Here is a 19,658-nt window from a genome sequence, read left to right as displayed (position 1 = left end):
GTGCATCAGAATGAGCTCATTCTTGACCAGTGCTGCCTGGGGAGCTGTGCCAACCCCCAGCAGTCCCTGTCCATCTCAGCTGCACATAGCCAGTCCCGCCTAAGCTGCCCCACCTGGGTCCCCTCCAGGCACCTGCAACCCAGGCCGGCCAGGATGTTGGCAGAACGCATGCAGCACATGTGTGTCCCGCCTCGGCTGTGGGCCTCCTCCTGGGGCTCCCGTTGCCTTGTGGCATGAGGGAATGGAAAGAGCAGGGTTTTTATATGGGGTTGTCACCAAGAGCAGATTCCTCAAGGGGCCGCCTGGAAGCCTGAGGACTGCCTTCTCTTCCTCAGGGACACCCTGGAGGCCGCCACAAGCCTGTACGACCGAGTGGATGAGGAGGTGCACAGGCTGGTCCTCACCTCAAACAATCGTCTCCAGCAGCTGGAGCACCTCCGGGAGCTGGCGTCACTCCTGGAAGGGAATGACCAGGTCAGAGCTGCAGGAGGAAGGCGGCCCGGTCAGCATCCCCTCCAGGCCAGGCTGGCCAAGGCAACCCTCTCACCTTCACACTGTGTCTTTAGGGCCTTGACCTGATTTCCATTTGGAATGAAATTATGTCAGGATAGGGCATGCCTTGCTGCTTGTGTAAAAAGAAATAAATTTTATTTTTTACATGAGAGATACTGGATCAGTGGAGAAAAAAAATTTGTTTAATCCAGAGGAGGCCAGGGAGAAAAATAATTTCACACTGTGCCTTCTGATGCTACCGGTGTGAATAGCTGGGTGTATCTTCTGGACGCTTTCTCCATGTGCATGCGTACACGGTGACTGAGAAGCCGAGGTGAAACCGACACAGGTAGAGAGAGTCTGGGCCAAGGCTGAGGACGGCAGCCTGGGAAACACCTCCAGATGACCTCAAGAAGTGGCTCTGGAGCCCAGGGAGAGGCTCAGGGTTTTAAAGAAAAGAGGACGAATCGGGAGGGGGTGATGACGGAAGTGGCTTTTCATGAATTCTCTGGGTCACAGAAATGGCATTGGTGGGGGTTGGCCACACGCTGCTGGACTACAGGGTGTGAGTTGTGCACAGTGTGTGGTGTGGCTGGGGTTATTGATGGCCCTTGGTGGACACTGCAGAATCTGGTGTCCATATAGCAGTGGCTCTGAAATGATTGCTTAGCTCGGGGGGCACCAGCGAAATGATTGCTTAGCTCAGGGGCACAGATGATGCTGCTGCCTCATTTTGATGCCCCTCTGGGCCTGACAGTTTAAGGGGTGCACACTCAGATAAAAAGTTTCTTTTCTCACATATAAACTCTTCAAAACTTGCACATTTTTATATAAATCCTTATTATTTTATCAACAACTATTGCTGCGATGAATGTGCGGGTGAAAGAGCCAGCAGCATGGAGAGGCAGCAGTGGGGTGGAGGCATCCCCAGCCCTCCTGTCTGCTGGCAAAGCTCCCCCGGCCTTCAGGTCCATGCGCGTGCCCTCACGGGGGCCTCCAGACAAAGACGTGCAGCAGGGACGAGAGGCACTGTGCACGCTCCTGGCCTCCCCACGACTGACCCCAGCTCCCAAATATTGGCCAGGGGCCCAGCTGGTCCAATCCCTGGGGCAGGAGCAGGAACCCCACACCAGGCAAGTGGAGTCCAGGCCAAGCTGCAGCCACCAGCCAGTCCGGGTTGTCTCCAGTCTGTGCCCTCTGTCCTGGGGGTCTCCTCCATCTCCCCTCCTCCCTCTGCTCTATCCTGGCTCCATCTCCCCTCCTCCCTCTGCCCATCCTGGGGGTCTCCCCCATCTTCCCCTCCTCCCCCTGCCCATCCTGGGGGTCTTCTCCATCTCCTGTCCTCCCTCTGCCCATCCTGGGGGTCTCCTCCTTCTCCTCTCCTCCCTCTGCCCGTCCTGGGGGTCTCCTCCTTCTCCTCTCCTCCCTCTGCCCGTCCTGGGAGTCTCCTTCATCTTCCCCTCCTCGTTCTACTCCGTCCTGGGGGGGTCTCCCCCATCTCCCCTCCTCCCTCTGCCCATCCTGGGGGATCTCCCCCATCTCCCCTTCCTCCTTCTGCCTGTCCTGGGGGGTCTCCTTCGTCTTCCCTTCCTCGTTCTACTCCTTCCTGGGGTGTCTCCCCCATCTCCCCTCCTCCCTCGGCTCTTCCTGGGGTCTCCTCCATCTCCCTCCCCACTCTGCCCCGTCCTGTGGTCTCCTATTTCCTGTATCCAAGTCTTCCTCTTTTTTCATTTACTTTGGCGTTTTATGCAGAATAACTTCCAGGACTTCCCAGAGAAAGGGATCTTGGGGTGAGCATTTTTGAGGCCGTGGTATCTAAAAGCATCTCTACTCCACCTTCATGGCCAGCAGTCACTTTAGTTTCCCTTCGCCAGCTGGAAGGCCCTGCGCCTGTGCTTAGCTTCCATCCCACTCCCAGCCTTCCGCCTGTGCCCTGCTTCTCGGTGGAAGCCACAGACTTTCCTGTCGTCCTCGAGGCTCTGGAATCTGAGGGTTGCCCAGGTGCGCTGAGGGCAGGTGTGCCCGAGGGTCACCCAGGTGCACTGAGAGCAGGTGTGCCTGAGGGTGGCCCAGGTGGGCCTGAGGGTCGCCCAGGTGCACTGAGGGCAGGTGTGCCTGAGGGTCGCCCAGGTGCACCGAGGGCAGGTGTGCTCTTTGTGTCTGCACTGCGCCCCTCTGTTCTGGGAATTCTGTGACATCCTTCGTGGCGCTCGCATTTCCCACAGCTCCACACTTCCATCTGGTTCTGGAGTTTTCTGTCCTGTTGCCTCAATTTTCCCCACCCCTGGCTGTGTGCTGTCCTTGTAAGGTAGATTTTTCTCAGCTTTACCCTCTAACTCTATCATTGAGTTTTTTGTTTCTGCTCTTGCTTTTTAACTCCATGGGCTTATTTTCTGAACGGTCCCCTCTCCATACTAATCATGATGAGTCTGCACAGTCTGTGGCTTCTGCGGGTTTGTTCTGGCGCCAGAGGCTTTCCTGGCGACCCCTGGTTAGGAAGCCTGTGGCCCACGCATCTTTAGCATTTTCTCCCTGGCGGTCTGATTCTTTTCCTCTAATCCCGGCCTGAAAGGAGAGCCTGGCCGTAGCTCAGTGTTCACCTGCCAGGGAACAGACCCCGGGCCCTGTGGAGCAGGGTGCCCAGCTCCTTCCCTCTGACACTCCCTCACCCTGTCCTGTGGAGTCTCGGGACTTGGCCTCTGCTCTCCTCAGGCCCTGCCACTCCCGCTTCCTTCCCAGCCTCCAGGTTTGTGCCTTGGCTGCTCTCTGCCCACCGTGCTGAGTGTTACTCCTTGGAAGATGCTTGCAGGGCTTTAGTGGTGTCTCAAGAGGACACGTCTCACTCTGCAGTCTTCACCCAGAAACTCCACGTTGTGACCGGACAGGCGATCCTGCTATGTATAGGTGCACGTCTTTCTCTGTATATTTAACCTAAAAAGTGCATGCACGCTGTGGGAAAATTAGAAACAAATAGATTTTTACACAAGGGATGCCGCGTGTGGCGGCCTCGGCACCCTGTGTGTGGGCGTGCGCTGCAAGCTCAGTCCCCGAGCCGTGTTCACACGGCTCCCACACTGAAGGCCCTGGGCTCCTCCCCTCTCTGCTGTTAGAAACTCCCCATGTTGGACATCTCCGTGTCTCTGCTTCCTTCACAGCCTGTGGGTGTTGACTCTGGATACATTCCTAGGCTCGGATGGCTGGGGTCAGACCATTCGTTTTTGGAGGTTTCCACGCATAAGCCGTGGCACTCCAGCCGCGCCTGCCTCCCGCCGGCTGCCCCGTGGGGAAATGGAGCCCCTAAACAGTGTGCCCTCAGATTTTCTTTTTTTTTTTTTTTTTTTTGAGACGGAGTCTGGCTCTGTCGCCCAGGATGGAGTGCAGTGGCGCAATCTCAGCTCACTGCAAGCTCTGCCTCCCAGGTTCACACCATTCTCCTGCCTCAGCCTCCCGAGCAGCTGGGACTACAGGCGCCCGCCACCACGCCCGGCTAATTTTTTGTATTTTTAGTAGAGACGGGGTTTCACCATGTTAGCCAGGATGGTCTCGATCTCCTGACCTCATGATCCGCCCGCCTCGGCCTCCCAAAGTGCTGGGATTACAGGCGTGAGCCACCGCGCCCGGCCTGCCCTCAGATTTTCTATGTGACAGCTGGACATTCTCTTCACACATTTATTATTATTTTTATTTCTGTAGTGAATTACTTGTTCATGCTTTAGTTTTTCTAGGGTTGATCATCACTTCTGTCTATGTTATATGGATCCTTCATGTTCTGCTTGTTTTCCTAGTTTGTCATTTGCCCTCTAGCTTTGCTTATCTTTTAAACAGCCCTTTCTACCTTAAGTTATAAAATTATTAGTGTATTTCATCATAGAACCTTTATGACTTGAATTTTTGTATTTAAATCTTGAAACCAATGACAGCCAATTTTTCCACAAAGTTGGAGGCCAGGCTCCAGCTCTGCGCCACCCCCACTCTGCTCAGCCGAAGCCGCACCTGCCCCTTGCCTGGCAGTTCCAAGACTCTGCCCGTGCTCCTAAGAATCAAGATGCTGTGATTTTCTTCTTGAGTCTGGCTCTGTTTACAGACAGCTTATGTGCTGGTCTGTCTCTCCTCTGCTGCATGTCTGGGGTCATTGGGTACCTTCTGAGGGTCATGGATCCAGCCAGCTGCTCTCTTCTTCACGACAGGCCTCTCATCTCTGGGCATCTGAGCCCTAGTCGCCCCTGGTGTTGCTGTTTGATGACAACATGAAGGGCTTGCCTCTGACATTTCCACTGAATCCGCAGTAAATGCCTTCGAAATAAGAACCTCGGTCTTGTCACCAGGGCACGTAGCCACGGGCGCTCCATCCAGCAGGGCTCAGCCAGGGGCTCCCCCATCTTTCCCAGGCAGCCTCAAGGGGCCAAGCAGCCACTGGCCTGAAGAATATTTCTGGAATATGCTTACCATATTAACCAGTTTCAAAATGGAAAGTCCTGGATCTATTCAATGATTTTAACGTCCTTTTCCAAACAATGAAAATGGTTTGGAGCTTGAGCCTCAGAGGCCCGCGCCACCTCTCATCAGTCGTGCTCATTCACGGGTGGTTACGCAGCCAGGCTGTCAGCCCTGTGCAGCGTGTACTCAGGACATGACCAAGACGCATCCCTCCCTCGGTCCTGCTAAATCCTAGAGTGTGACTTCTTCGCATGTTTAAATATAAAATGTTCTTCCCCTGTGTAGATCAAATCATAGTTCGGAAAAGAACTAGAGAAATTCCTCGGCCCTTTGGTGCCTGCTCTCGAGAATGAGAGGCAGCAGCAGGCAGCACTGTGGGCCGTCCGAGCCTTGGTGTCAGTGGCTACACGCAGACCCAGCCCACACCTGGAGACACGAACGTGGAAGCACCGGGCTTGTACTGATGCTTTGTTCCTTGGGTACAGCAATCCTGCCAGAAAGGACTACAGCTGGCGAAGGAGAACCCGCAACGTACAGAGGAAATGGTCCAGGATTTCAGAAGGGGCCTGAGCGCCGTGGTCAGCCAGGCTGAGTGCAGGGAGGGAGAGCTGGCCAGGTGGACCCGCTCATCCGAGTTGTGCGAGACGGTAAGAGACCCAGTGGGTGTGCGTCCCAGGGATCCCAGCTCCTTAGGCTGTGGACATCTAGCAAGTGCCTCCCCTCACAAGCTGGAGTGGGCCAGGCTGTGGGACAGAGGCCGGGCACCTGCGATGGAGCCCCCCTGGCCACTGCGCCCACGGCTCTCTGGAGAAGGCTCTGAGCCGACCTGCGAAGCATTTGATATTGTACCAAACAGACCAGCCAAACGAACACACACATTTCTCTGTGTGTTTACTGGCTCAGTTAGAAAATTCCACTGATTGTCCAAAACCCGAAACAAGTGCTGCAGCAGACTGCTCGCCTGCGAGCTCCCCCGCGCCCCGGACCGCACGCCTGCGAGCTCCCCCGCGCCCCGGACCGCAGGCCTGCGAGCTCCCCCGCGCCCCGGACCGCAGGCCTGCGAGCTCCCCCGCGCCGGGGACTGCCTGCCATTAGAAGCCCAGGCCAGAGGCCTTGGAGCTCACCTGTCAGGACAGCATTTGAGGGGTCACGGGCTGGCCAGAGCAGGGTAGAGCCGTCTGCCCCATCACGCCTCTCTCAGCTCACAGGATGTGGCATAACTGATCTACACAATGTCTTCACGTGGTCCTAGGACATCCCCCATGGTGCCCTCTGGCATGGCGAACAGACCCCATGGGGTCAGACACAGCCCACCTGCCCTTCCGTTGAACCTGGCCACAGCCCCCACTGGGTGGCGGGACTGCCTCTCGCTCTGCTTTCTGGTCCCCTGGTCCCTGACTAGGCTGACCTAGGGAACAGCAGGGCCTGAGCTGGCTCCAGGGCAGCCCCTCCTCCACTGCACTGAGCAGAGCCCTCCTTGTCCCACAGGTGAGCAGCTGGATGGGGCCCCTGGACCCGGAGGCTTGTCCCTCCTCACCCGTGGCTGAGTGTTTGAGGAGCTGTCACCAGGAGGCTACCTCGGTGGCTGCAGAGGCCTTCCCCGGCGCAGGTGTGGCAGTGCTGAAGCCTCGTGCCCTGGGGAAACCGTGGGCATCACAGCAAGACCTGTGGCTGCAGTACCCCCAGACCCGGCTCCGTCTGGAAGAGGCCCTTTCTGAGGCTGCCCCAGACCCCAGCTTACCGCAACTTGCCCAGAGGCCCCCAAAGCATGAGCATGCCCAGGAGGCCATGAGGAGGCACCATAAGCCACCCTCAGTCCCCAGCACGGACAGTGAGGGTGGTGCCTGGGAACCTGCCCAACCACTGTCCGGCCTCCCTGGACGAGCGCTTCTGTGTGGACAGGATGGGGAGCCCCTGGGCCCAGGGCTGTGTGCTCCATGGGACCCACTGTCCCTCCTCAGGGGCCTTCCAGGGGCAGGGGCCACCACGGCCCACCTGGAGGACAGCTCTGCCTGTTCCTCTGAGCCCACCCAGACCCTGGCCAGCCGCCCCAGGAAACATCCCCAGAAGAAAATGATAAAGAAAACGCAAAGTTTCGAGATACCTCAGCCCGACAGTGGCCCCAGGGACTCCTGCCAGCCAGACCATACTAGTGTCTTCAGCAAGGGCCTGGAGGTAACCAGCACTGTAGCCACAGAGAAGAAGCTCCCGCTGCGGCAGCGTGCCAGGAGCCCCCTGGTCACTCGGAGCCAGAGTCTGTCCTCCCCCTCGGGGCTCCACCCTGCTGAGGAGGATGGGAGGCAGCAGGTGGGCAGGTGAGGTGGACGTCCCCCTCCTCTCATCCTAGCAGTCCTTGGGGATCTAGAAACCCAAAGCCATTTAGGCAGTAAACTCTCTTCTGCAAAGTAGAAAGTAAATCCACAGACATCCCTCTGGGTCCACCTGTCCGGTCCAAGAAGAAACACAATTTTAAACTAGATATGAGTTACCTGCCCCCATGTCCAGAAGGGACCACTGAAAACTGCCTGGATGGTATGTGGTAACCTGCACACACTCACTCTGACGGTTAAGTAACTGTGTGACCAACTCTAGTTATTTTCAGCCCACTTACAGAAAATTACAAGCAGCAGATCAACCCCCGATACCAAGAAGAGTTACCTTAAAAATAACTTTTAAAAAGTCTCTAAGTGTTAGGGGTTAGAAGGCACACCCATGCGTCCATTGCCCCACTGAAGAGGCCCCTTCTCACTTGTCGAGGCTGCAAAGGATGCGTCCACTCATTGGTAAGGGTGGGCGCACTCGGCCCCTCACTCATTGGTAAGGGTGGGCGCACTGGGCCCCTCACTCATTGGTAAGGGTGGGCGCACTCGGCCCCTCACTCATTGGTAAGGGTGGGCGCACTCGGCCCCTCACTCATTGGTAAGGGTGGGCGCACTCGGCCCCTGCCTAGGCCGGATGCCGTCTGAACCTCCATCTTCCACCCATGTGGTACTGGTCGTGAGGGCTCTAGAGGTGGAGAATTTCGTGAGATGCTTTGCTCATTTGGTTGGCTTCTGTGTCTTGGGCCAGCAATCCCCAACCTTTTTGCCACCAGGGACAGGATTCATGGAAGACAATTTTTCCACAGACCGCAGGGGTTGGGGTATGGTTTTGGGATGAAACTGCTCCACTTCAGCTCACCAGGCATTAGTTAGATTCTCATAAGGAGCACGAAACCTAGATCCCTCACATGTGCAGTAGTGTTCGTGCTTCTCCGAGACTCTAATGCTGCCACTGATCTGACAGGAGACGGAGCTCACACAGTAATGATGTGACTGGGGGCGGAGTTCACCCAGCAATGCTGTGACAGGGGGCGGGGCTCCCAGTAATGCTGTGACAGGGCGGAGCTCACACAGTAATGCTCTGACGGGGCGGAGCTCACACAGTAATGCTCTGGCAGGAGGCGGAGCTCAGGTGGTAACACTCCCTCGCCTGCCACTCACCTCCTGCTGGGCGGCCTGGTTCCTAATAGGCCACAGATGGGTACCAGTCGGTGGCCCTGGGGGTTGGAGGCCTCTGCCTTAAGCTCCATAGAAGGGGTTTCCTCCTCACACCCTGATGATAGGTTTAATCTGAACGGAGAAGGCCCCAGAACAGTCTTCTGAAACACACCTTTAGGTTGCCAAACCTCAGTGTTTACCTTGTTAAAGGCAAAGCTCCAGGTAGAACATTAAGTTCTGGTTTTTACCACTGGTGTGAGTGATCCAGGGTGTATCTGCCAGCTGAGCCCTTCCGAATCTGTAAGAGGAATGCCAAGCGCTGTCCCTGAGTCTCAGCAAGTGGCTGCACTGATGTTTCTGTCTCCACTGAGCCCATGTTTCAGGTTTGGGGGGCAGCAGAACACAGGAAGGGGGGACTCCTGCCGACCCCTGTGTGATTTCCAGCCTTTGCTTCCTAGTGAGTACATTGTCCATTTACTTTGATCAAGACCAAATTAAGACTGTCCTCGTTCTGATTTTGTTTCTGGATATTTACTGAGGAGGCTTTTGTGTGGGTCGTGATATTGGGCCTCGGCCTTCCCGCCAGTGCTGTGAGGGCCAGTTCCTGACCAGCCAGGAGGTGCTGTGTTCTCAGAAACAGTGAGAATCTGTCAAATCTGTTATGCAGGAGTGAAGGGGACAAGTTCTGCAGCTCTGCTGTGAATGGCATGTGCGTTCAGCAGCATTTCTGCCCACAGCTGTGCTTTTCCCATCATTAGCTGCTTTTTAGTTTTTCCAACTTAAAAAACAAGTAAATACAAATAATGGTAGAAAAAAAATCTGCCAACTGCCATTGGTATCATTAGGATCGAGTTATTTAAGGAGGTTGGGGGTAAGATGCCATCAAGTAGAGGAGAAAAGCAACGCACCTCACTGTTCATTAGGGCAGGGCCCCCGGGTCACCATGGCCCTGGGAAATCTCCTTTGAAAGTGCAGTGGATGGTGCTGTCTGAGGTGCAGAGCTGTGGGACACGCCCAGATCCCACCCCAGCAGAACCCAGAGAACCTTCTCCCAGGGAGTCCTGCCGCCCAGGCCAGGCTTTGGCATTCATGCTGCCGGAGTGTGGGCCCTGCCCTCCAGGCTCACATGCTGGCCACTGCTCAGTTGCTGAGAGTGACCAGGTGGCCCCACTCCAGCCAGCTCATGAAACCGAGCCACCAGCCTAAGCGTCCTGCATTTGTTTATGGTGTAAAAGTACTTTTGGATGCTTAGCATGTTTTTTAATGGTAATAAAAAATTTTAAAAATACCACCTGATTTGGGAAGCCCAGTTTGGGCCTCTGTGATCACAGCATCGCAGTTTTGCACGGGAGGTACCATCTGGCCAAGCTGACCACACTGGCCAGCCCACCTCTCCACTCTCTCAGGGCAACACGAGTGGATCCTCTGGGTCCTGCCCTGCCCTGGGGATACGGAGGTAGTGAGACTTCGGGCAGCCACAGAGGAGCCCACATCTCCTGCAGATGTGTGTGTTGTCAGGAAGGGCTCTTCAAAGACTCAGAAGTGCTTCAGAGGCTCACCCCTCACGGGAACAGTGCTCCTACAAACCCTGCTTGGCAGCCCCCTCCTCAGGACCCTCATTCAAGGCAGGGAGACCCCAGCCAAGGGTGGGGCTGAGGGTTCCGTGGAGGGCCATCCCTGGGGCCTAGCCTGCTGTTGTCCACCTCTGGGCCGTCCTGCACCCCCGGCCTTGCTCTCCGGCCACTGCAGCCCCCGAGTCCCCCTGAAGCTGCTCCTTAACGTGCTGAGCCCCTTGGGTCAGGAGTAACTACCATGGAAGCTGACCCTCGAGAAAACCTCCTGGTCAGTCAGCAGTGGGCAAGGATCCGAAAGCCGTTTTCTCACGAAATTTCCACCACAGCCTTCCTTAGCAGAAGCGTCGCTGCTGGAAGTGTTTGAGTCATCTCGCCGCTAGAATGAAACCAGCTGGGAACGAGAAACCTTACGTTCAGAGTTTCAGTTAGGAAGCCTGGGAATCTGTCTGTCTTGGTTTCCAAAGGGATCTTTCCTCTGAAAAGGCCATGATCAATAATGTGGAAATGTTTCACCTGACAAGTTTCTTTTTGAAATATAGTCCTTATCTTTTCAAGTTACTGTGTATCAAGAGAGCAGCTCCAGGTAACAGGGAGAGAATGAGTGGAGGTGCAGGTGAGTCGCTCCTTGCTGAGGACGTGCAGTAGACTGGAAGATTCTTCTTTTTTTTTTTTTTTTGAGACGGAGTCTCACTCTGTCACCAGGCTGGAGTGCAGTGGCGTGATCTCGCCTCACTGCAGCATCCGCCTCCCAGGTTCAAGTGATTCTCCTGCCTCAGCTTCCCAAGTGGCTGGGACTATAGGTGCCCGCCACTACCCCCAGCTAATTTTTGTATTTTGAGTAGAGACGAGGTTTCACCATGTTGGCCAGGCTGGTCTCGATCTCTTGACCTCGTGATCTACCTGCCTCAGCCTCCCAAAGTCCTGGGATTACAGGCATGAGCCCCCACGCCTGGCTGGAAGCTTTTTTATCGTGCATCCCACATGTGCCCATGTGCCTCCAGTCCACATGTGACCCTGCTCATCCCTCCGGGTTTTCATGTGTTTCTGTCTCAGGCATGAATTGCTTTTAATAAAGTGTCCGTGGGGGGCCGTGTGCCCCCCGGGATCTCTGTGTCTTCCAGCAGCCGACTGAGGCACATCATGGCCGAGATGATCGCCACAGAGAGGGAGTACGTTCGCTGCTTAGGATACGTCATTGACAACTATTTTCCAGAAATGGAAAGAATGGACTTGCCCCAGGGCCTTCGAGGGAAGCACCACGTTATTTTCGGCAACTTGGAGAAGCTCCACGACTTCCACCAGCAGCACTTCCTCCGGGAGCTGGAGCGCTGCCGGCACTGCCCCTTGGCCGTGGGCCGCAGTTTCCTGAGACACGTAAGTGCAAGCCATGGCATGGGCGCCGGGCAACGTGGTGCGTGAAGCTGGTGTCAGAGAGGCGGGGCCTACAGGGCCCACGTGTCAGGCGGTTGGAATAGCTTCAGTCCAGATCTAGGAGCTGGTCCTGACAGGATATTAAGACCAGCCGAAAAACAGATGCCCCACACGGATAACCTGTGGGTCTCCAGTGCCCGGTGCTTTGCGCGTGGTGTGACCGACTGTGTCCCTGCTGCCCCTGGAGGCAGAGGCTCACGGACACCATCACACCCGTTCTGCCAGCAGCCCTTCTCCTTTACCACTTCCAGCTGATAGGCCAGAAGCAGTTCCCAGAATCACCTTCCAGGGAGAGGCCAGGCCTCACCTCTTCACACGCCCCCTGCCCCTGGGTGCCCCATTACCTGCCAGAGGGACCAGCCTGTCCCGTTCTGAGAATTCCCTGTGAGGCTTTCAACTGGAAGCACGTTGAATGTACAGACCCAGTGGTCTCTCCTCATAAGTTGCTTCTCAGTGATGAATGTGGAATCTCTCTGTTTGAGAGTCTTTAATAAAGTTTTTAATTTACTCTGGAAAGAAACTGACAGGCTTTCAACAGGTGTTCACTGAGTGCTGTGGGCAGATGGGATGTGTGTCCCAGACCACTGAGCACAGATTTTCACAACGAAAACAGCCGTGGACAAAAGAAGCGCATGTTACATCTTTTCAGTGTTTCCTTTTTTTTTTTTCTTTGAGATGAAGTCTCGCTCTGTTGCCCAGACTGGAGTGCAGTGGCACAATCACAGCTCACAGCAGACTCCGCCTCCCGAGTTCAAGTGATTCTCCTGCCTCAGCCTCTTGAGTAGCTGGGACTACAGGCGCCGCCACCACGCCCGGCTAATTTTTGTATTTTTAGTAGAGACGGGGTTTCACCATGCTGGCCAGGCTGGTCTCGAACTCCCAACATCCTGATCCGCCCACTTCAGCCTCCCAAAGTGCTGGGATTACAGGTGTGAGCCACCGTGCCTGGCCTCAGCGTTTTCTTAAAAGGTGCTTTTAGACATAAAGTGAAGATTCATATTGACCGTGATTGTGGCAATTTTAAATGTCTTGACAGCTTTAGCTCTTGGCCATGGACCAAATCATTCCAATGCCCCCCACGCCCTCCCAGGCCCACTGCCAGCTGCATCCTCTTCCCCCCTCAACCCCCTGGAGTCTGTGTTTTAAAGACAAATTACAGAATTCTCAGCATTGAGGCTGAAGCTGGTAAACTGGTCACCCCTGGAGCCCCCGTGTTGGGGATACTCTGATAGTCTTTAATGAAGGGCCGAGTCTCCCTTTCACCTGATCATGGTACAGACTGCACCTGGGGGGTCTTGGGATGGGAGCAGTTCCAAGTCTGACCCGGGCTGCAGGAGCCTGCCGTCTCTGGGCCTGTCACTCCCACAGCCAAGCAGTCGCCTCCGCTTTTCCAGGAAGAGCAGTTTGGGATGTACGTGATCTACAGCAAAAACAAGCCGCAGTCGGATGCCCTGCTCAGCAGCCACGGCAACGCCTTCTTCAAGGTCATCCCCCTCGGCCCGCCCCCCACAGCCTGCCCGGCCCTCAGCCAGGCCGGAGCTGACCCTCTCACCCGGCCCTTGCAGGACAAGCAGCGGGAGCTGGGTGACAAGATGGACCTGGCCTCCTACCTGCTGCGGCCCGTGCAGCGCGTGGCCAAGTACGCACTGCTACTCCAGGACCTGCTCAAGGAGGCCAGCTGTGGCCTGGCCCAGGGGCAGGAGCTGGGCGAGCTCCGAGCCGCCGAGGTCGTGGTCTGCTTCCAGCTGCGTCACGGCAATGACCTGCTGGCCATGGACGCCATCCGCGGCTGTGACGTAAGTGCCCCAGACGCTGGCAGCTCAGGCAAGCTGGGGGAATTTGAGGCTGCTGGTGAGAAAGTCTTGGCCCCAGCAGCACAGTTTTCTTGGTGATGTGCTGGCAGATTTGCCCCAGAGAAGTCCCTCAAAGCACAGCCTTCTGAAGGCCGCAGCGGGGGCCACCGGGAGGAGGGTCTTACCTGTCTGGGCAATGTCAGGGAGCAGCCAGGCTCGAGGCCCCTGGAGCCCCGGGGTTTGACAATGGCTGGCAGATGTTGGCTGCCGTTCTACAGGACATGCAAAGCAGGCTGGCTCTGAATAACTGGAAGTCTGCTTACCTGGGCTGTATTTAAAACAGGTGGACGTGGGCGCTGCACCCCAGCCCTCTGTGAGAAGGCACTAGGGCCAAGGCGTGGGGCTGACCTTGGCTCGTTCATACGGGCCTGCGGCAGCTCACCCATATGCTGCTGCCCGCGACCGGCCGCATGGGTCTTATCAGGCCCCTCTACGGGGGTTGTGCAGCTCAGTGTAGTGAAGGCTGCCCTGGCTGCCCCAAACCCCAGATGCCCAAAAGGCCACGGGTGAGCTGAGAAATGGCCGGTGCGTGGGGGCGCTGGCTCCACTGTGGCCTGGGATGGGTGACACCCCAATGGCAGAGCAGGGCCGTGGAGGGTGGGACCCCACATGAGCTGGAAAAGGCAGGCCCATCTCGGGCCCCCAACACCGATGGAATTGGGGCTGCTTCTGGGAAGTGGTATAGTCAGTCTTCCTGGTCACTTGTGTGAAGGCGCCTCAGGCTGTCCCAGCATCCTCAGCCAAGGAGCCCCAGGGGCGTCCGTGGGATGGAGGTCATGGGAGAGGCTCTGCCAACCGTGCCTGTCATGCGGGTAAATTCCACTAGGGGAGGGACAGCCTGGTGGGCATGGCGGCTCCATCTCTGGGGGCTGCTGTCTCCCCTGACCCAGCTTGAAGGGATTTCTGTGGGGACGAGGGAGGGGCTGTCGGATTCCCAGGGGCTATTTAGTGAGGGGGACTCTAGCACCACCTCAGCAGGGGGTTCCATCAAAATGGACGCAAGGGCTTTGAAGTAGAAAGTTCCATAAATCGCAACAAGGTTTACCCTGGGATCTCTGCACATATGACCTGGGAACAGGGGCCGGGGTGTGGGTGTGGGACGCTCACCCCCTGAGCAGGGCTCCTCCCCTGTGTGTGGGCCCAGAGAGTCAAACAGGAGGGTTGGGGGGAACTGGGTGAGTTCCTGAGCTTTTAGATGTGATGCTGCAGTTTCTATCCTGATGCTCTTTGAAACCTTTAACAGCTAACATTAAGGCGGATTTGCCAGATTTTATGGCAGTTTGGCTGCTGTTCTGTCTTGTCACGAAGCTAACACATTTAGACGGAGACAGTGACTTGTGCCACCACAGATGCCGGATTTTCTTGGATGAAATCCACCTGTGTGTTCCTCTGCAGGTGAATTTGAAGGAACAGGGGCAGCTGAGATGCCGGGATGAGTTTATCGTTTGCTGCGGGAGGAAGAAGTATCTGAGGCATGTGTTCCTCTTTGAAGACCTCATCCTGTTTAGCAAGACCCAGAAGGTGGAGGGCAGCCACGACGTCTACCTGTACAAGCAGTCCTTCAAGGTAGCGCCCGCCCGGTCCGATCGGGTGCAGGCCGAGCCAGGCCCTCCAAGGGGGTCTCGGACCCTTGTCTCACCTGAGGCGAGCAGAGGAACTGGGAGGGAGTGAAGCTGGGAGGAGCCGCACCGCGATGTTTGTTTTCTGCGGTTCTTGGGTAAATTCTTGAAAACGTTAGCCTTCCAAAAGCTGCAAGGAGAAGTGTGTCTTCTCCAGTCCCATGTCCAGTCCAGGGGCTGAGAAACAAGTGCCTACTCAGTCAGTAACTGCATTTTGGATCCTGTGCAGAGGTGAACACAGGGACAGACCTTCCCCTGGCTCTCGGAGGTGCACAGGGAGGGCTTTGCTGATGCGCCACGGTGGGCAGGTTCCCGCTTGTGACTCGGCTGTGCTGAGGGAGGGGAGGTCTCTCCCTTCTTGACAGAGGCCATGAGGGTGCATGGGCTCAGACACAAGCAGCCTCACAGACTCGTGCATAGCCTTGCACACTCATGGACAGTGTGCAATCTCCTTCACATTCAAGCACTCTCCCTTGCACACTCATAAGCAGCCTCACACACCCATGAGCAGCATTGCACACAGGGACAGTCCTGTACACTCTCCTTTGCACGCTCACAAGCAGTCACTCACGAGCAGCCTCGCACACACGGACAGCTATCCTGCACACAGGCACTCTCCCTGGCACGGTCACAAGCAGCCTCACACACTCGTGAGCAGTGTGGTCTCGCTCACCCTGACCCATCCCACACATTTGTCATTTGGTGTCTGGGTGAAGTGACCTCCAGCACTGAGGAATTTGGGTAGCCAGTTGTTCAGAGATCTGTGTTCCTGATGGTGCTGCAACGGGTGTTTGCTGACTGCAGACGGCCGAGATCGGGATGACAGAGAACGTCGGGGACAGTGGCTTGAGGTTTGAGATTTGGTTTCGCAGGCGGCGGAAATCTCAGGACACCTACATTCTCCAAGCAAGCTCGGCAGAGGTCAAGAGTGCATGGACCGATGTCATAGGGAGGATCCTGTGGCGGCAGGCACTAAAGAGCAGAGGTGGGAAGATGGGGGCCGCAGGGCCTGCCAGGCTCAGGGGCACAGCTAGGGGTGGGGGTCGGGGCTGGGACTGGGGTGAGAGCCAGGGGCTGAGTCCAGGGGCCAGGGGGCTGGGGACCAGGGCTAGAGCTGGGGCTGGAGCTGTGGTCGGGGACTGAGTCCAGGGGCTGGGGAATGGGGGCTGGGGCTGGGGTGGGGGCTGGAGACTGAATCCAGGGGCCGGGGGGCCAGTAGGGCCGGGGTGGGGGCTGGAGACTGAGTCCAGGGGCCGGGGGCCAAGGCTAGGAGTGGGGCTGGGGTGGGGACTGGAGACTGAGTCCAGGGGCTGGGGGCCAAGGCTAGGAGTGGGGCTGGGGTGGAGGCTAGAGACTGAGTCCAGGGGTCAGGGGCCAAGGCTAGGAGTGGGGCTGGGGTGGAGGCGTGGGTTGGGAGCTGGGCTATCAACCTTAATGCTGAGATTCAGGCGGTATGATTAAATATTGAGTTCACTTGAGCACAAAGTCTGAGGATGGCCAACTGGGAGGACACAGACTTCAAAGGGATGGGGTCATTGCCCCAAAGTGGGGAGGTTTAAGGGCCATTTGTATAGGCACGGTCTGGGGAAACAACAGGATCACATCATTTTCTATACAGGGTTGGTGCACAGTTATAGCAGTTTGGTTGGCTGCAGTCAGCGTTTCTTTTTTGGTAAGGGTGAGGGGTATATTTCGCATTCCACGTTAGGGACAGAATAGCCAAGGGTCTTCTGGCTCATGGCTCTCTGGTCTGAGCCAGGAACAGGGAGGCAAGGAGGCAAGGAAATCTCTAACAAAAGGTCAGAAATGAAGGGGCTGAGCTCCGTGACTCGATCTCCAAAGTCAGTCTCTCTAAGGGCCTAATCACTCTGAGGAGCCTCCAGTAGCCGGACTGTCCATTTTCTTCCTCATGGGCACCCAAGAGGCCCACCCGGTCTGGGGCACCTGGGGGCTCCTCGGTCAGCACTTGACAAGAAAGTTCTTGGATTGGCCCCGACAGCACTCACACACGTGTCTCTCATGTCCACAAGCGAGCATAAGGCACTGCGGCCACCCGAGAGTCCCCCGCAGGTCTGGTTCCATGTTTAACCCTCTGGTTGACTTCCTGCCCCTGCCCTGCTGGTCTGGCCCCCGTGGCCCTGGGAGGCTGAGCTCATGGTCAGCCCTCAGTCTTCCTGCAGGTGAGAGGGCCCTCCCCAGAGCACTCATTCCCCACCCTAGGATCCCCTTCCCCAGGCCTCCTCCCTCAATGTCCACCCTCGTTTGCTCCCCCCACCGACTTCTTCACTGAGGGTGACTCTCTGTGCTTATTCCTCCAGCCTGGCGGCTGCGAACACCACCTTCCCAGCAACCACCCCCCACCCCAGACCTTCTCCCACACTGAGCTCCAACTGCAGGTCCTGCCCCAGCACCTCACTAATAGCCAAAGCCACTGTAAACCCAGCTGTCCCTCTCTACCCTACAAGCCCACCCCGGCAGCTCTGGCCTCTCAGACCTAAAACCCAGGCACCCAAGCTACAGACACGACCAGGGCTCCTGCACGGCTGCACCCCGCCTGAGCCCTGACCCCTCCAGGCAGACACGACCAGGGCTCCTGCACGGCTGCACCCCGCCTGAGCCCTGACCCCTCCAGGCAGACACGACCAGGGCTCCTGCACGGCTGCACCCCGCCTGAGCCCTGACCCCTCCAGGCAGACACGACCAGGGCTCCTGCACGGCTGCACCCCGCCTGAGCCCTGACCCCTCCAGGCAGACACGACCAGGGCTCCTGCACGGCTGCACCCCGCCTGAGCCCTGACCCCTCCAGGCAGACACGACCAGGGCTCCTGCACGGCTGCACCCCGCCTGAGCCCTGACCCCCTCCAGGTGAAGCCACCACCTCCCCACCGGCCCCTGAAACACTCCGGAGCCAGCTCTGTCAGGCACAGGGGGCCCCATGGCGTCGCCACAGGCTCCCCCTCTGGCCCCCAGCTTCCTGGCTACTCCACACCCCCGTGGGCTTCACCCCTGTGCAGCCCCCAACAGCAGTTACTTGGCCAGAGGCCTCACCTCCGCGATGCCACCATCCTGAAGAGCCTTCCTGGCCTTTTTCCTTCCTTTGTAACCCACGGTCCTGCTTCCTGTTTGGGGTCTGCCTGACTGTAGTGCACAAAGTCTCCCTGGGGTCGATCTGTCCATTTCAACCCCTCCTGTGTTCCAAGCACCTGGAGCCTGCAGGAAGTAGGCCCTGCCAGCCTTGAATAATCAGATTCAGAAAATAGAACTAAGTTGATTCAAGCGCAAAGCATGAGAATGGCCACCCCAGAATGCAGCCTCCAAAGGGACGGGGTCTGTGCTCCCAAGTGGGGAAGCTGAGGCTTCACTTACAGAGACAGAAACGGTTGCAGCCAACTTGACAGCAACTTGATTAGTACAGGTTGCTGCATTCCAAGGAAGATTGCTTTAACATTCTGTGAGGAGGCGGAGGCTTGTTCTGAGAGATTCTTATCTCTGGTGCTTCCCGGTCATCGCTGACCATTTACCAGAAAAAGCAGAAGGTGCAGCTGATGCTCAGAGACTCGGCATTGCTGGGTTCCTCTCAGGGTTCAGAATAACTTACAGTTCCCACAGCGTTGAGTTCAAATTATTTAGTTTCACAGCCTTCCTCAAACAGGGTCAGGTGGGCAGCTGAGCACAGGGTAGGCACACAGGACTCTGCCTGGGCCTGGGGCTGTGGGGCCTGGGCCACAGAGCTGACCAACCTCTGCAGGTACAGCTGGGTCACCTGGAAAGCGGAGCCTAATGCTTTTCAGGTGTGTCTAGGACCTGGCACCCCCTCCCCATTGCCTCATTGGTCACTTAAGGCCTCTTGACTTCTCCAGTTTTGCCAGGGATTTGCCAAATTAGTCTTCTCAGAAAACAGAATTTTGGTTTAATTGATTATCTACACACTTATTTTCTATTTAATTTCTACTCTTTGTTATTTTCTTGTGTCTACCTTTTTCAGTGTTTCATTTGCTTTTCCTTTCTACCTAATTTCTTGAGGTGGATGCTTAGGTCATTGATTTGAGCCTCTGTTTTGTTCTAGTTTTTGTGCCGTATTTAGGACTGCAGGCTTTCCCCTAAGCCTGGCTTTAGCTGCATCCCACAAGTCTGTATATGTCATGTGTCTGTTCACAGTCAGTTCAGTATATTTTCTAACTTCCACTTTAATTTCTTCTTGGACTCATCATGGGTTATTAGAAATGTATTACCTAATTTCCAAGATTTTCTAGTTAACTTTGTGATACCAGTTTTGAGTTTGAGACCACTTTGGTCAAATAATATACACTAGAGTTTGTTGTCTGTGGAAGGTATCCGAGTGACCGGCGGCAAATCTGTACAGGTCTGCAGCAACCTCAGTTCTTACCTCCTCCGAAGAAAGAATTTGACTGAGGGATGTAAGGCAGAAAAAGAGACCCAGGCAAGTTTCAGAGCAGGAGTGGAAGTTTATTTAAAAAGGCTTTTAGAGCGGGAAAGAAACGAAAGCACACTTGGAAGAGACCCAAGCGGGCACCGAGATCGAGTGCCCCATTTATCCTTGATCCTAAGACTTTCTGGGCCGGCCCCTTTCCCATGATTCTCCCCTTAGGCTGGGCTGCCCGTGTGCACAGTGCACACCTTTCCCTTGGGACGTGAGGATGCACCGTGTGTGCTTAGGAAGTTGCAGGCATCCCCATCTGAGGCTTTCTTCCCTTGTCTGTGGGGGGACGTGAGGATGCACCGTGTGCGCTTAGGAAGTTGCAGGCATCCCCA

The 19,658-nt window shown here is 56.2% G+C and overlaps 1 protein-coding gene across 4 annotated transcripts in view; it reads left to right on the top strand.

The window, feature by feature from the left end:
• PLEKHG4B (pleckstrin homology and RhoGEF domain containing G4B) overlaps positions 1-19,658 on the top strand; it is a 94,102-nt gene that overhangs the window by 65,265 nt on the left and 9,179 nt on the right. For 2 of the 4 annotated variants that reach the window (XM_055367952.2, XM_055367951.2), the window contains exons 11-18: positions 336-474; positions 5,415-5,576; positions 6,418-7,244; positions 11,104-11,356; positions 12,808-12,897; positions 12,979-13,209; positions 14,662-14,832; positions 15,690-15,870. In XM_055367952.2, the coding sequence (XP_055223927.2) occupies positions 336-474; positions 5,415-5,576; positions 6,418-7,244; positions 11,104-11,356; positions 12,808-12,897; positions 12,979-13,209; positions 14,662-14,832; positions 15,690-15,870 (2,054 nt within the window). The remainder of the gene's footprint in view (positions 1-335; positions 475-5,414; positions 5,577-6,417; positions 7,245-11,103; positions 11,357-12,807; positions 12,898-12,978; positions 13,210-14,661; positions 14,833-15,689; positions 15,871-19,658) is intronic. The other 2 variants (XM_019013267.3, XM_055367956.2) reach the window with 2 other exon arrangements.

Source organism: Gorilla gorilla, chromosome 19 (assembly GCF_029281585.2).
Source record: "Gorilla gorilla gorilla isolate KB3781 chromosome 19, NHGRI_mGorGor1-v2.1_pri, whole genome shotgun sequence".
NCBI classification, from domain to species: Eukaryota; Metazoa; Chordata; class Mammalia; order Primates; family Hominidae; genus Gorilla; species Gorilla gorilla.
This window is presented reverse-complemented; position numbering and strand designations above follow the sequence as displayed.